General features: G+C 42.0%; 1 protein-coding gene across 2 annotated transcripts in view; it reads right to left on the bottom strand.

Moving 5' to 3' along the window:
* The window catches only part of HAUS6 (HAUS augmin like complex subunit 6), an 88492-nt gene that overhangs the window by 3562 nt on the left and 66916 nt on the right, over nucleotides 1–18014 (bottom strand). For both annotated transcript variants that reach the window (XM_069766205.1, XM_069766213.1), the window contains exons 14-16: nucleotides 17169–17348; nucleotides 6335–6470; nucleotides 3208–4185 (exon numbers count right to left, since the gene is read on the bottom strand). In XM_069766205.1, the coding sequence (XP_069622306.1) occupies nucleotides 3208–4185; nucleotides 6335–6470; nucleotides 17169–17348 (1294 nt within the window). The remainder of the gene's footprint in view (nucleotides 1–3207; nucleotides 4186–6334; nucleotides 6471–17168; nucleotides 17349–18014) is intronic.

Raw genomic sequence — 18014 nt, 5'->3', positions numbered from 1 at the left:
ACTATTTTGCTAGAGAAAAAAAAAAAAAAAGTGTCAAGGCGGTGCCTGCACGGTAGCATCCATCGGATCACCGAATTATGCGCAGGCACCATTTTGATTAAAATATATATTTTTTCTCCCTCAAGAAACTCATAGGACAAAAGTCAAATGAAAATATGGATATTATACACCGTATAATACAGCGTAGGTGCCTGCATGGTCATTTTTTTATTTTTTCAAACTATAAGATATGCAGTATGTAAAATAGGAGGCAGGTCAGTGAGAGATCAGTGACCCGTTATAAGCCATACATATGAAGATGTAAGCAGAGCACCACAAAGACCCCACCAAGTCCACCCTAAAGCACAAGGATCTCATTAACTGAAATCTACAAATAAAGGATTAAAACAACCACGAGATGGATTTCATCAACCCAGGTATTTTAATCATAACGGCGCTGACATTGTCTGTAGGTTACTCAGCACAATCCTACCAACAGTCACTAAAGTGAACCTCACTCCAACAATCCCCATCATTAACACACCCAATTTAATGAATTAGGAGCATCCTACAACTGGCGTACACCACTGCTAAAGAGATTAGTCCAATCAGGTATTACAGTACATTTGTTACAATTGACACCAAAGTAGAGCCAGCTCTTATTAGATCGGTGGGCTTCGCCATGCCCCTCCCAGCTTGTTATAGATGTTCAGGAATGGTGTAGAAACACCAACATTTTACATTTATTGTGCAACTTTAAGCTGCGACATTTGAAAGTGACTGATCTCACCATCTCCCATCCCAATTGGCCCTACTGAGATACATTGCATGGACAAAAGTATTTGGACAAACCTCAATTAAACTCCAGTTAATCAGTTAAGGATATTGCCACAGGTGTATAAAACCCATTTTCTCTTAGCTTACCTTTACAAACTCTAAAGAGCGCATAGAATTTGAGCGTGGTAATGTATTAGAATGCTACCATTTTATCAAGCCAGTTCATAACATGTCATCCTTCCTAAAATCTACACCACAATCAAATGGAATTGTAGTATTGAACAATGGAAGTGTTTAGGAACCTCAGCCGCAATGTAGCCGACTACGAACAGAGATGGGTCACAGAGTGCTGAGGAGTATAGTGTAGAACGTTGCCAACGCCCTGTTGACTGCATGGGAAACATGGTCAGTAGAGTGGGTGGAAAAACCACACTTCTCCAAACCCAGACGTGTGTCAGCATGCAAGATCGAGAACTATACCTGCTTGATGGCACTGTGCCATCTGTAAAGTTTGATTGAGGACATGACGACATTGAGCTGGTTTTAAAGGCGATGGCCCAGGTTGCTTAGTGCTAATGATGTCTTCATATGCTGAAGCACTATTATATAACTTTCTGGGAACAATTTGGAGAAGGTCCTTTTCTGTTCCAGCATCACTTTGGCCCAGTGCAAAAACCAAATACCAAAAATGCATAGTTGGGAGAATTTGATGAGGTAGAACTTTAACCCCTTACCGACAACGGGCATAATAGTACGCCGATGTCAGGGTCCCTCCCTTTGATGTGGGCCCACATCTTTCCGGGGACATGTCAGCTGTTTTGAACAGCTGACATGTGCCTGCAATAGCTGCAGATGGAATCGCGATCCAACTGCGGCTATTAACCAGTTTAATGCCACTGTCAGACAACGGCATTTAAATCACGCTTCCCTCCAACAGGCCAGAAATTCGCACACCAGTGACCCCCCCTGTCACATGATCACGGGTCACCGATGTGTTGGCATGAAAACCTGAGGTCTCCTGGAGCTCACAGCAAGTCAGTAAATCTGTTATATAGAGGTGATCTGAACATCGCCTTGAAGTAGCAGAGCCGATTGGGCTATGGCAGCTTTTAGTCTTTATTGAAGCATGCCAAAAAAAAAAAAAGAAAAGTTTTATATTTTATTTTTTTTAAATATTTTTAAAGTTCAAATCACCCCTCTTTCGCCCCATTCAAAATAAAAAAATAAATAGAAATCTAACATTTGGTATTGCCGCATTCAGAATCGCCCGTTCAATGAAAAAAAATAAAAAAATAAAAAATAGATGATTAACCTGATTGCTAAAGGCGTAGCGAGAAAAAAAAAATCCAAACGCCAAAATTACTTTTTTTGGTCGCCGTGACATTGCATTAAAATGCAATAATGGGCGATCAAAAGTTTGTATCGGCACCACAATGGTATCAGTAAAAACGTCAGCTCGGCACGTAAAAATAAATAAGCCCTCACCCGACCCAACATCATGAAAAATGGAGACGCTACGGGTATTGGAAAATGGCACAATTATTTTTTTTTTTTAACAAAGTTTGGAATTTTTTTTCACCAAAAAAAAAAAAAAAGAACGTAGACATGTTTATGATTCTCACAGACACAAATGACCTGGAGAATCATAATGGCAGGTCAGTTTTAGCATTTAGTGAACCTAGTAAAAAAGCCAAACAAAAAACTAGTGTGGGATTGCACTTTTTTTGCAATTTCACCACACTCGGAATTTTCTTTCCCCGTTTTCTAGTACATGACATGGAAACCCAATGGTGTCGTTCCAAAGTACAACTCGTCCCGCAAAAAATAAGCCCTCACATGGCCATATTGATGGAATAATAAAGTTATAGCTCTGGGAAGAAGGGGAGAAAAACGAAAACGCAAAACCAAAAAAAGCTCGGAGGGTTAATTGACCACGCCGAATCCTGACATCAACCCCAAATACCTTTGAGATGAACTAGAATGCAGGAGATTGAGCCTGCATGTGTCTGAACCCACAAATGCTCTTTTGAATTAGGGTATTGTCACACTGGGCGTTTTTACGGTTTTCTGCAGCAAAAACTGATTTCTTGGCAGGAAAATCTTATAGAAACCTTCCCACAAGAAAGGAAGCTTTTATAGCTACAAAGGTGGGGACTAACTGTATATTAAGGTCTTTAAATTTAGAATGGGATGTCTAAAAGGAGCTTAATGTGTAGGTGCCCCAACACTTTTGTCCGTATAGTGTATTTTGGTCTGTATCAACAAGACTACCTCTGCATAAAAAAATGCTTTGTTTTTTTTTCTTATCAACTATACCTGGACTACAAAAATTGGCTCCAAGCAGAGCAACTGGCAGTAGTGAAGACACAAGTTGCCCCCCTCAGAAAAAAAAAAAATTACAATTAAATAAACTTAAGAGTCATAATCCCAACAAAGGCAACGGAAACTCACCTCGAGAATCAAACACATCTGAAAGTTCCTCTAGGCGCCTCACATGAACATCTTCAGCAGGAGAAAAACTTATAAGCTGAGGGAGAGAAAACCTTCTACCTTTTGGTGACTGGGTCATTGAATGTTCCAAGTTCAAGACTAAACCTTTGTCTAAAGGACTGAACGCATTCCCAGAGTCTGCAAGCAAATTAGATTCGGATTTATGCTTTCCAAACTTGTATAAAGGGACCCGATAATGATCAGTCTCATCGTCCAGTAAGGATGCAGAAAGTGTCTTTTTTAGAGCTTCATATCTGGAGCGTATTGAGTCAATGTCCAGTTTGCGGTCCATACTATTAGAATTCAACAGCAGTTGGTCACCTCTTGAAATGTTCTTGTGAGTTTCTGAAGTCTCGAGACTAGTTGTACTGTTCAAACTTACATTCCCAGCTCCTTCTGGAAGGGTTTCATGCAATATACCAAACTGGATCTCTTCATGACTGTCTAAGCAATTGTTATAATCTGCTGCAGTTGAGGAATTCCAAGATAGAGTTGTGTGTGCAGAAGCATTTTCCAGCTTTAGAGAAGCTAGAAGAATTGTGCTATCCATTATTTTTCTGGATGACTGTCTTTCCAATAAATGCGCTTGGTCATTTTCTACAAGCGGAGAAAACATCCTTGATTGCTCACTCGGCTTTAAGTTGTCATTTTCTGGCAGCAGTGCGCTTGTTGGTAAATGTAACGCACTTTGATTAAGAGGTGCCTCCTTTAGTGAAGTAGACATTAGAGCACCAGTGGCAACTGGTGGGCCTGGTGACTCATTCTGTTCAGACAAATGAGAGGTAGACAAGAAGCAAGCCATGCTAAGGTCTATTTGACTGCAGTGTGCAGATTCTAGTTCAGCAGGAGACTCTGTGTCCCGAACTTCCAATGGACTAGACACATCAGAAAATTCTTCAGTTTGGATAGCTTTTCTCCAAGATGTACGAATATCTGAAACTGAAACAAAAACAGCTTTAAACTTTTAAAGGATGCAGCCCGTTTGGGCTTTTGTGACCAAGCCCCAGTTTTCAAGTCTGGCATGTGTCACTTTGGGGGTAATAATTTGGATTATGTCTACATAGCCAAGCGATTCTGAGGACAATTTCTCCCAAGTACGTCCATAATCCATATGCTCCCACCAACTGCTGTTTGGACACACAGCAGGGCTTCGTAGAGTGCGAGTGCCAATTTGTAATTAGAGCTCAGATTTTGCACACTTCATTTCACATTTCCAGGGCCACAGATGTCAGAACAGCAGGAAACCCCAAGAAGTCACACCATTATGGAAACTACACTACTAAAGTTATTCATTTAGGGCAGACATGGGCAAAGTGAGACAGAGGGCTGAAAATCAGTGGCCCATAAGCCGAACCATGCCCTCTCCCTGCGTCCAGATATCATAGCTATATGCAACCTCAGGATGCAGATAACAGTGGAAACATTGATGAAGGATGGAGCTGCAGGGTATATATTATCTTATATTACTCTACATCATCTTCTCCTCTACCTTGTACTGACGTTTTCCGTCCCTTCCTCATCTCCTTGCTGTGGTTGTCATTATTGTGGCCACATCTAATGTCATTCTTTATTTGCAGCACAATCATTAGATCCTGCGCAGATCAGCGACAGCCCCCATCCCCTCCCACAGTATCGCACTCCTCTGCACATCACTGCAGGCACGCCTGACCGGAAGTGATGTCAGCGCTCAACACGTTCTTACGGCCTCATATACCCACACACCGACCTCAGAAACCACTTAACACCTCCTCAGAATCAGCCACTTTAGGGCAATTGCCTGGGCATCACATCCCTTTACCATACAGCGCCTTTAACAGTGTTCCTAGTGCAATCCATTAAGTCCACTTTTAGGCTTCTGTATCTGCAGGCTTAGCCGTGACTAACTCTTACCTGTCTCCAGTACCATGATCTCTTTGGTGCATACATCCACAGTACACCAATCTGGCTTCTCCCCCAATACTGCTCTCATTCTAACTTTATCCAATGGCTCCCTCTTGTGGTCTCATTTTATTACTACCCTATAGTTTATTCTGATGGTATTTGGTGAGGGATTATCCTACAGATTTGTTTCTAAAATGCCTCTCAGATGTTGCTACTGCATCTAAATTGATTTTCTGGTCATTTTCTAATGAATATACATGGGTACGCCCTCAGTGATGTTCTTTTAACAAGTCCCATAGTAAAACTATATATGTATATGCATTTCCTTTGTATTAGTATTGATTCATGTTATGAACATGAAATGATGTGGGCTTGAGGAAATTAACATACAGGTTGGTTTGCTCAACCATTAATGAAATTGGTCTAAAAAAGAAATCAAATTTCCTTAAACCCTTTAGCGGTAATATAGATCTCTGTCAGCGGTAAATTTGGGCTTCCATTGACAACTGCACAAAAAGAGTTTAGTTGAAGAAGGAAGGTAGTGAAGCATTAACCCTGCAGTGCCTTATTGGGGGGGAAGGGGGGGGTGGGAGATGCTCAATTGAGATTAGAGAATTTAATTAATTTCACCTTCTTACTCAAGACTTCATGCCTTACCAAACATTGCCATTCGCCTCTTCAGCACAGGAACTTGTCATGCCATACTTGAAAACTTAATAGTTTTATCCGGTCAAAAAACACAATAAAAGATATTGTTTTTAAATACAAAGGCGGCATTGGGCTCACTAGGACAGCGATTGGTGGCCCAGACTAGTGGAGGAGTTTATGAGTGGGGTGGGGTCACTTTGGGATTATGTGACTTAAAGAAGCTCCACGAGAATCAGGCCCTCTCTGATAAAACTGAGGTGGTCAGAGGGGGTGATGCATCTTATGACAGCTGGCATCACGTTTGTGTCAGCACTTCCTGGTACTACAGAGCTGGGAAGAGGAAGGGCACAGCAGCAGCAGCAGAGTAAGGAGCGTCACAGGAGAAGCTCAGGACATTAGACCTACTATGGGTAATCTTCATGCAGTAAGGGAGGTATCTGTCTGCATGGTCATTAGACAGTGTCCATTGACCACACTGGGACAGTTCTGATGTTCACTATGGGAGTTCTTTTAGTCAGGACGGTCGGCATCTACCAACTAGAAGAGTATGTTGACTTACTCAAGTTCTCTGGGGTCCTGGGAATCTCCTTTCTAGACAAAAAAGGATCTGAAGATAGCATGCCAATTAAATCCTCAAGCTCTGTTCCTCGATCCGATGTGGAATTTTGAGATTCGTCAACTATGTAATCTGCAACCTAGACAAAAAGAAAACAAAGTGAGTAGTTGAATAGTCACCAGAGCAATGCAACTGCAATACCCGTGCAAAAGCAGATTCTCATAAGGCAGAGTATCGGGCAATAGCTTTGAAATGTGACCAATTCCAACCTGCTTAATATACATCCACCTACAAAGCTACATCGTCGTACTATCATTTCGGTTGCATTTTGACTGGTATATAACCGCTAGTCACCTTTTCTAACATTTGTGAAACAATAGGTCATTACAAAGAGCCAACTAGAGCAGAACTGTAATAAGGGGTCGCCATTGTAACAAGTTAGTTCATGAAACTCCTTCCACCCCAAGGTATGTTGCTTTTTTGGGGCTTTTTTTTTCGGCAGCCAAAACCTGAACATTTGGCAGTAAAATAAAAAGCTGCAGACAAAACAAGTTTTGCGGGAATTTTTGCTATTTTTATCAGGATCCCAAAGTTGATCTTTGCTTCCACCATACAAGCATGAACACCACAAGGCTTTAGACATGTGACATTATAAAAACATTTTTTTGGGGAAAAAAAAAAAAGATAATTTTATTACATTTTTTTTATTAAATTTAGTGGAAGCAGCTCAGGGGGAACGAGGGGGTGAGAGGGAACGTCTGGACTATCCACTCAGTTTAACGCTTATTTATTTGGCTTTACATGTATGCCTTTAGTGGGGATTAGTTTGACCCTTTTTGTGTCTACATCCGCAGAATTGTGGGGATGGGAGAACTACAATACCTAGATAGATTAGCGAAATTAGGATTATTTAGTCTAGAAAAAAGACGACTGAGGGACGATCTAATAACCATGTATAAGTATATAAGGGGACAATACAAATATCTCGCTGAGGATCTGTTTATACCAAGGAAGGTGACGGGCACAAGAGGGCATTCTTTGCGTCTGGAGGAGAGAAGGTTTTTCCACCAACATAGAAGAGGATTCTTTACTGTTAGGGCAGTGAGAATCTGGAATTGCTTGCCTGAGGAGGTGGTGATGGCGAACTCAGTCGAGGGGTTCAAGAGAGGCCTGGATGTCTTCCTGGAGCAGAACAATATTGTATCATACAATTATTAGGTTCTGTAGAAGGACGTAGATCTGGGTATTTATTATGATGGAATATAGGCTGAACTGGATGGACAAATGTCTTTTTTCGGCCTTACTATGTTAGAGGATGCCATTGGCTCCTCTTCACCTTATTCACTCCTGATACACTTTATTCTTATGGCCGCTTTATTTTCCTATACTAGATACTCAATTTAATGGCTCCTTGTCTTTTTAACACTACAGTTGTCTTACTTTTATGATTTAATTGCCATTTGATCTAATTTATTGCACCAATCACTTTTTATTATTATATTCAGGATACTTAGCCTGTTCACAAGGCTCTGGTATAGAGTACTTTTACCTATTATCCATTTTGCTGGGGGCGTACTGGGATTTTCCCTACAGGGTACTTTGTGCATGATCGTCTGGTGGTTTTTACCATTTCTTATTTCATGGATCATCAATACAATTATGTTTCTATAGATGAGTCTCTTCTCCCAGCCTGCTATTTTCATGAGTCTACTTTGAGTTTACTAGTTAGCTGCGTAGGGCAGACCTGAGGCGGTCCGTGTATGATTTTTAATGCTTGTGGTCACCTTGGATTGGCAGTATATTGTCTAAAGCTGTGTTTATGTAATTGGCTTTGGGAGTGTCCGGAGTGTCAGTGAGCACTACTGTCCTCATAAGTTTGTACTTATCCTAGGTACAGTTGGCAGTTTTTGGTGAATTTTTGTTTTATGTTTAAGAGAACCTATGAATGACATGAGTAATGAGTATAAGGGACATATAAGGCCCTGATTGATGAGGGGTTTCGTTAGGTGTGGTCTACTGTATGTGACAGGACATCCAACTCTCAGAGTTGAATCAGGCGCAGTGAAATAAGGGATTCTGTGTAAAGCGAGAAATAGATCCCTGAATGATCACATATGAATTATTACAGGCCGTTCTGTGAAAGGTGTAGCAGGTTCCTCGGTGTAGTATGCAAAGGGGCTGAGCCCTACATGATTTTCATCTGGATGTCTGGTAACTGGACTTTCCCCAATCATAGCAGTTGGCCCAGGACAGATAAAAATATCTAACTTATCTACACCTGAGATTACCAGATGATGAAGCCCATTCCATAAACTGTATGACATTGAGGGTATGTGCACACGTTGCGGATTCTCTGCGGATCTGCAGCATTTGAGGTGCAGAAACGCTGCAGATCCGCAATCGATTTACAGTACAATGTAATTCAATGAGAAAAAAACAAATGTTGTGCACACTTTGCGGAAAATCTGCTGTGGAAACGCTGCGGTTTAAAAGAAGTAGCATGTCACTTTTTTGTGAATCTGCAGCATTTTTGTACCCATTCCATTATAGATAACAGCTGGGGTAAAAACAGCCGCAAATCCGCAAGAAAACGCAACAAATCCGCAGGTGCGTTTTCTGCCAGGAGAAGCAGAATCCGCACCAGAAATTCCTAAGCCTAATCCGCAACGTGTGCACATAGCCTAAGTCTGCTAAGAAGCCACCAGAGAGGCTTGCATTCGGATTCTGTGTGAGATAAGTGGTCATCTCTGTGCTGCAGCTGTTGGGAGGGGTGAAGCTGCTGTGTTTGAGTTTGTGCTGAGGAGAACTGAGAATGGTGTGCTTTTAAAGAGACAGTGCTGTACTGCAGCGGAAAAGTAATATTGCAAATTAAATATTGTGGATATTTTAGGAAGACTTGGACGTCTGGCCAAGCGTGTGTTTTTACCAGCTTCTAGTTGTGTGGCTGATGCACAGCTACTTGAGGATCAGCAGAGGGCGGGGAAGAGGACAATATTTTACTTACCTCTGTCTATGGAGCTTTTCTAGTAGGCAAGAGGCACATCACACCTGGGCCTTGCTACTATAGTCAGCTCATTCGGACTTGCTAGAGTGGCCTGTGGACAAGGTCCAGGCACACAGAGGACATTGGCAGAAAGGTGAGCTGTGTGAATAAGCTGAAGCCATGGGCAACTTGTTCTGTGTGCAGTCAAGGACCCCAATGGGATCCAAAACAGCTATACAGATAGTTAAAGATACCACAACTCAACCAATAACAACCAAATAAAAAATTATATTAAAATAGTATAATTATCTAAATTATGCTAAGAGAGTGGCAAGAAATAAGTGGTGACCACTTCGTGATAAGGTGATACCAAAACCAAAGCACAGATTAAAAAGAAAGAAAATAATACAGACAGAGCCAAAAATACATTTTTATTTATAACATCTGATAAAAAAAAAATACGATAGAATGTTAAAAAAAAAAACACAATGTGCACGCAATAAAGAAAATTTATCATTTATAAATGATAAGTAAGTATACAAGGGGATACAAGCAGCCAGGGTAACTAATGATGTCTCCACTTTAAAAACCTTGCCTAAACATTTCAAGATCTTTCATAACTGTGATGCATCATTGCTGAAAGTGACTGACATTGATATGATTAAGCCTAATGAACAGGTTGGAAAGATTAGCACACGTCTGGCCATGATGGAAACAAAATGGATTTGGACCTTAGATACTGTCTCACCTAAAGGCCCCGTCACACATAGCGACGCTGCAGCGATACCGACAACGATCCGGATCGCTGCAGCGTCGCTGTTTGGTCGCTGGAGAGCTGTCACACAGACAGCTCTCCAGCGACCAACGATCCCGAGGTCCCCGGTAACCAGGGTAAACATCGGGTAACTAAGCGCAGGGCCGCGCTTAGTAACCCGATGTTTACCCTGGTTACCATCGTTAAAGTAAAAAAAAAAAAAAACGCTACATACTTACCTATCGCTCTGTCCTCGGTGCTCTGCTTCTCTGGTCTGGCTGTGAGCGGCAGGCAGCCGGAAAGCAGAGAGGTGACGTCACCGCTCTGCTTTCCGGCTGACCGGCGCTCACAGCCAGACCAGAGAAGCAGAGCGCCGAGGACAGACAGCGATAGGTAAGTATGTAGCGTTTGTTTTTTTACTTTTAGGATGGTAACCAGGGTAAACATCGGGTTACTAAGCGCGGCCCTGCGCTTAGTTACCCGATGTTTACCCTGGTTACCAGCGAAGACATCGCTGAATCGGCGTCACACACAGCGATGTCAGCGGGACCTTAACGAACAAAAAATGGCCCAGGCCATTCCGACACGACCAGCGATCTCACAGCAGGGGCCTGATCGCTGGTACGTGTCACACATAGCGAGATCGCTACTGAGATCGCTGTTGCGTCACAAAACTTGTGACTCAGCAGCGATCTCGCTGTGTGTGACGGGGCCTTAAAGGCCCCTTCACATTAAGCGACGCTGCAGCGATACCGACAACGATTCGGATCGCTGCAGCGTCGCTGTTTGGTCGCTGGAGAGCTGTCACAAAGACCGCTCTCCAGCGACCAACGATGCCGGTAACCAGGGTAAATATCGGGTAACTAAGCGCAGGGCCGCGCTTAGTAACCCGATGTTTACCCTGGATACCATGCTAAAAGTAAAAAAAAAAAAAACACTACATACTTACCTACCGCTGTCTGTCCTCCAGCGCTGCGCTCTGCTTCTCTGCTCTCCTCCTGTACTGTCTGTGAGCCGGAAAGCAGAGCGGTGACGTCACCGCTCTGCTTTCCGGCTCACAGACAGTACAGGAGGAGTGCAGAGCACAGCGCTGGAGGACAGACAGCGGTAGGTAAGTATCTAGTATTTGTTTTTTTTTTACTTTTAGCATGGTATCCAGGGTAAACATCGGGTTACTAAGCGCGGCCCTGCGCTTAGTTACCCGATGTTTACCCTGGTTACCAGTGAAGACATCGCTGGATCGGTGTCACACACGCCGATCCAGCGATGTCAGCAGGAGTCCAGCGACGAAATAAAGTTCTGGACTTTATTCAGCGACCAACGATCTCCCAGCAGGGGCCTGATCGTTGGTCGCTGTCACACATAACGATTTCATTAACGATATCGTTGCTACGTCACAAATAGCAACGATATCGTTAACAATATCGTTATGTGTGAAGGTACCTTAAGGGGTTGAATGAAAATCTATCCTTTGCGTCCTTTTTATGATTACTTTTATGATCTCTTTGTATTACATTATTGGTATTTTATCTAGGTTTTTAGAACGCATTTTTACTATTTTAATTCTTTTTAATATTTTATTTAGGTGATTTTATTGCTTCTTATGACTACGGCTATTTGTTGAATCCTAGTGTGGAACATTCCTGTACCCCATTTGATGTCTACTATGTTTCCATGGATATACTATATCTGGATTCCATGTGGACTTCTTTGCTGATCTGCACTTGGGATTACCGTATTTATTATTTCCACATCTATATCCCCCACTTCTCTTTTTTCATTATATTCCCCTTTTTTCTTATTTGATTAGATCATGTATTGGATTTAAATGTATATGATTGTATACTTTTGTGAGCGTGGGTATGCATATGTGTATGCATTTATGTGCACTTTTTCTTGGATATTACTTTATCATCTCTTTTCTTTTTTAATTTCAAATATACGTGGTCTTTTGTTTAGGTCGGCTTCTAATGGGATATAATATATATTATTGTCTGCTGTGATGGTTAGTGATATGCTCTATTAGACCGCCAAGATGGCTATTATAAGCAGAGTTTTTCATTTTTGCTCCCATCTGAATGATATCACGCTCCTAGAAGTGCGCGGCCTGTGTCCCTGTGTCCTGGTTCGCCGCGTCGCTGTGGCCTTGGTAACGCCGGACCCATAATGCCATGCGTCCGGTCACTCATTTTTTAGGGGGTTTCATTTCCCCCTGCTTTTTACATTTGCACATGGTGCACATATAGAATTATAAGAATTCTTATACTCATTTATTTTCACTTTTTTTCTGCCCAGAATAATTTTATCTTTTTTTTTTTTTTTTTATCAGTCAATGAGGGGATTTTACTTATTTATCATTTATAAATATGATAAATTTTCTTTATTGCCTGCACATTGTGGTTTTTTTAAACTTTTATCGTATTTTTTTTTATATCAGATGTTATAAATAAAAATGTATTTTTGGCTCTATGTCTGGATGATTTTTTTTCTTTTAATCTGTGCTTTGGTTTTGGCATCACAGATAGTTAAAATCAGAAGGAAAGCAAGCAGTGAAGAATGTGGGAACAGCACTGGAAAAGGCAAAACATTCCAGAGTGTGGATGTTTGGATGCACAAAAACAGCAGTTTCAGGGAAATTAAGGGTTGGATAAAAGACAAGGGAAGAAAATAAGTGAATAAATGGTGTTGTGTGGCTAAGAAAGTGCAACAGTAATGATGTAAGGTGTATTACAGGGTATGGGAACCTATGGCTCGTGAGCCAGATGTGGCTCTTGATGGCTGCATCTGGCTCTCAGACAAATCTTTAACCAAAAAATAATAATGAAGGATAAGTTTGGTCCTTAGGCTAGGTTCACATTGCGTTAGGGCAATCCGTTAAGCGGATAGCGCTAAGGCAATGTTTATTTTGGGTCCGCGTTCGCCGTCCGCGCAGAGCGCAGATCCCCGATCTGCGATAGCGAGGGACGGAACTCGGACGCTGCAAGCAGCGTTCGAGGTCCGTCACAAAACGGCACATCGCTAGCGCGTGCCGAAAACGGCATGCGCTAGCGATGCGCTACAGGCACAAAATCACATTGCTGTCAATGGGTGTGCTAACTGACCCGTTGCACGGCGTTAATTGCGACATTTTCGCCGTGCAACGCAGTCCGTTAGCGTTAACCCATTAACGCAATGTGAACCTAGCCTTACTGTGCATCGTATCTGCGGCAGTTACGTGGGCTACATGGGACCACTGACGTCACGCAGGTCCTGCAATCTTCTGTCACCATCCTACCACAGGACTCGACTGCAGCACCTGAACATCCACGCCTGCCCGATAGAGCCGCACAGAGCGCCTGTCACCGGCCGGAACATTGTTCCGCTCTTCTCCTTACCTCATCTACTCCACAGCAATATCTACAAAAGGCATCTCCTCACCGATTCCGCACTGGTATGCAGCCTCAAATCCGGAGAAAGATAAGGTAAACACTGCTGTCTACCATACCATTGTGGCCAATATCAACCCTGGCTATCCCAGCCTCATCGGTTGAAACACTAGTGTACTGCTTTGACTGACTTTTTTTTTTGACATTGTATGGCCCTCACGGAATTACATTTTAAAATATGTGGCGTTTAGGTCTCTTAGCCAAAAAAATTCCCGACCCCTGGTGTATTATGAATATTATGATGCCCAAAAATCTAGGACCACCTCTGTATAACCACAGACTCAGACAAGACAAAAGGACTTGTAAACAGTGGTCAGCGGAACCCAGACTGGAGAGATACTTGTGTAACATGTGTTGCCTCCTGGCCTAAACAAGTTACACTGAATTCTGTCGAGACAAGATCACATGTGGTGACAAAAAAAAAAAAAAAAAAAACTGACAGCGAGGAAATTAGACTTTTGGGGAGGAAGCTGACAGCCTGAAAAGAAAGAAGATTTGAAGCATCTTCCCACCTCCACAGAATATCCAGTCACCACCAGACACCCATCCACATCAGAATCAAGGAGTGTTACCAAAATAAGACAGACAGGAGTATTATGCTGAAACTGTTGACTGTCCCTCAGAACCAAGCTTTCCCATTCTAAAGACAATACAATGGGTGCATAAGGATATATGCAGATGATCCGCAACTGGCAGTGCTTTGGACGCAACACAAGTTTGCTGTGTCCAAATTGCTGCAGTCTACTGAATGTGTTCAATGAACCGTGCGGATTCAGAGTCCAATATATTCTATTGAGAAATTGACATGCTGCGGTGGTCTGAAGAGATGCGCATGTCCATCTCAGTAAGTGAGCCGTGGGCCTCTCTGGACGCATAGTGGGCATGGGATTTCTTAAAATCCCATCCACTATGCTGCAACAGCTGGATGGACACTGCACAAGTACGCAGCGTTCAACCCGCAGCGTTTACTGATCGTCTGCACATACCCCAAGTGCACCAGGGCAGACCTAGAGACATTGGTGACTGCGAAGGCAGGCGATTTACTAGGACACAATTAAGACGCATGGGCCATGAATGATCCATCTGTACAGTCTGGGGAGATGTACTGTGATTGTGAAGCACTGAAAGAATGGGCTACTCTGAAAGAGCAGTCTGTACTCCTGACTGACGTGACAAAGCAAAAAGGCGAGAGTATAGAACATACTTTGGGCGGTTAGAGCTGAAACCGACAGATATGGGGTACAATGCCAGGAGCCCTCTTTATAAAACTGATGTATTAATTGACGGTATGAACAAGGGCTTACGGAAGGCAGTGGAGACAGTCCTGAACGGAGAAACATGGACCCAAAAGACCTTTAGAAAGTAGCTAAAGGTGTTGAACAGACAAGGACCAAGCAACCAGTCATATGCTGTAGCACAAGGAAACCGTGGACACACTAGGGGACCGAATGACCTAGCAATAGTGTGATGCTGAAATTGTGGGGAAAACGGACATTACTCCAAAACACGGCAAAAACCCTAAAGGATAATAATAAATAATAATAATAATAATCTTTATTTTTATATAGCGCTAACATATTCCGCAGCGCTTTACAGTTTGCACACATTATCATCACTGTCCCCGATTGGGCTCACAATCTAGAATTCCTATCAGTATGTCTTTGGAATGTGGGAGGAAACCGGAGTGCCCGGAGGAAACCCACGCAAACACGGAGAGAACATACAAACTCTTTGCAGATGTTGTCCTGGGTGGGATTAGAACCCAGGACCCCAGCGCTGCAAGGCTGTAGTGCTAACCACTGCGCCACCGTGCTGCCCTATATAGAAGGATATAGAAGAGACTGATTTTCCACCTCCTTTGCCCCTAGGAAACTAGCAACCCAGTGACTTAAGTGTACCTAGTCATTGTTCACTTCTCAGGCAGAGAACGGAAAAACAAAACAAAAAAACACAGGAAGGGAAATACTTATACTCTTGCTTGTCCCCACCCAGGAACTGTGGTATGATCAGACCATATCCCTGTACGGTCAGACGCTGAACTACTGTGGACCTAATTTTCATTCCAAGATCTAGTGAATAAAATGAACTTTTGCTCTTGGGAAAACCACTTTAAAATTTTATAAAACCAGTTTGGGGGAAGGTATTTTTCTGTTCCAGTATATCTGTACCTTGATGCACAAAGCAAGGCCCATGAAAGAAATGTTGGGCGAGCTTGGTGAAAATTTGACTGGTCCACAAAATCCTGACTTATACACATTAGGTTTGACCCAGAACAAATATTATGAGTCAAGTCCTCTTGTCAATAAGTGACTAACCTCACAAAACTTCTGGATATACCGTAAGAAAAAAATGTCAGACACTTCAAAATCTAGAAATCCTTCCAAGAAAAGTGAAAGCTGTTCTAACTAGACCAACTCCATAAAAGAAAAAAAGAGGTCTCCAGAAATACAATGGAATGTTCTAAATAATCATGTAGGTATACAATATGTAGAGGTTTCAAAAATTTTGCAACATCATATATACGCATGGGTGCGTAAATAGATTTTTAACATATGCAAAACTACACAATGTGTTTTGATTCCTGAGCGGAACTACAGTGTCTGCCTCCCGACAACCTTGATCATTCAAACCATCAAGCTGAAGCATGTTCATGAGGGTACACTGGGTGTATGGACCTATACACACAACTGAGTACTAATGCCTGGTGAACTTCGCAACACCTACCGATCAAAACGGCTTTACAAGGCAAAATATCAAAAGTCTCTTCAAAGTCTCTTTACCCTTTCAATTGATTTTCAAAGGAACATTTGAAGTGTCTCATTATCAGCTTATACTCTAGTATATACGGTAATTTATATTTTGCATTCCTTCCTATTCCTGGATAAACTCTTTAATAAAACCAGGACACCAAGTATCAACAACTCCCATTATTATATTAAATATGCATTAAAAAAGAAAAATAAGTATTTCTAGGGCTGATTATAAAGGGATAAAAGAACTGATATATGTGGTACAGTTGTCCTGATATCCCATATATGTCAAGTTAGAGTATTTGATTACACGCGAGTGTTTTGTTTTTTAATCCATTTATGGTTTACAAGGCTTATAGCCATCATGAGTTTATTTATAATTTGATGGTACTGCCATGCCCAGAAGTCCAGTCTGAGTAAAAAAAAAAACATTTTAATGGGGGAAAAGGAGGGGAAATTGTATTTATGATTTTAAGAACTTGACCATGCATATTAGTACTGTATAGATTGAAAATGAGCAAGGAGGGCTTTCAGTAGGGCTTTAACCCTCCAACAATGGTAACCTATTAAGCCTCGCAGAGGATAGGTAGGCGATAGCAGCTGGTGCGCATAAGTAGTGACAACTGTTTTATTTAAATGCTTCTGTCAGAACACAAATGGCATCTGGATGGTTAGTGTAGCAAGTGCAGCTCAGTTCAAGACACTGCTGCTAAACTCAAATGCTGCAGAGATTGAGTTCAGCTCTTGAGCCCCCACCATACTTGCAATGGCATACATATAACTCACTTTACACCAACAGGTTAAAATCACGGAGAGGTAAACATGCTTAGGCATGACTACTGAAGACAAGACGCAAAAAGCAGAACACAGTAATATACATCTATGCTAACATCACAAGCAAATTAAGGAAAATAAGGTTTTGAACCTGTTGTGCAAGCTGTCGACATGCAGCACTCTTCGCATCCTGGTGACATGGTTTTGGAGTTTTCTGCAGTAAGCTGCTTGCAGGTGCTGTCCAGCTAGTGTCTGACCTTTTCTCTATTGTAGAGGTTGGAGTTCTTTGTACAAAACTATCTTCTCCAGTAGAGTTGGGCGAGAGAAGTTCCTGTGAAAGTTCAATTAGTTGATATACAGCATCTCACATGGTGATAGTACATTTATTCAAGCAGAGAAATAGTCACTGACAGCTCTCATGATTACCAAAAATAGTTTTCTATTTACTTGATGCAAAAGCATTAATAAACTTGATAACTAGGGGCATTAGGCCGAATTTAATTTACCGTATATACTAGAGTATAAGCCGACCCGAGTACAAGCCGACCCCCCTAATTTTGCCACAAAAAACTGGGAAAACTTATTGACTCGAGTATAAGCCTAGGGTGGAAAATGCAGCAGCTACCGGTTAATGTCAAAAATAAAAATAGATAGCAATAAAAGTAAAATTAATTGAGACATCAGTAGGTTAAGTGTTTTGAATATCCATATTGAATCAGGAGCCCCATATAATGCTCCATACAGTTCATTATTGCCCCATAGATGCTCCATATAAAGCTGTGCCCCATATACAAAGCTCTGCACCGTTCATTATTGCCCCATAGCTGTGCCATATAGTGCTCTGCACCGTTCATTATTGCCCCATAGCTATGCAATATAGTGCTCTGCACCGTTCATTCTTGCCCCGTAGCTGTGCCATATAGTGCTCTGCACCGTTCATTATTGCCCCATAGCTCTGCCGTATAGTGCTCTGCACCGTTCATTATTGCCCCATTGA

Source organism: Ranitomeya imitator, chromosome 1 (assembly GCF_032444005.1).
Source record: "Ranitomeya imitator isolate aRanImi1 chromosome 1, aRanImi1.pri, whole genome shotgun sequence".
NCBI lineage: Eukaryota > Metazoa > Chordata > Amphibia > Anura > Dendrobatidae > Ranitomeya > Ranitomeya imitator.
Note: the sequence above shows the minus strand (reverse complement) of the source record. Positions and strands in the feature narration are given on the sequence as shown.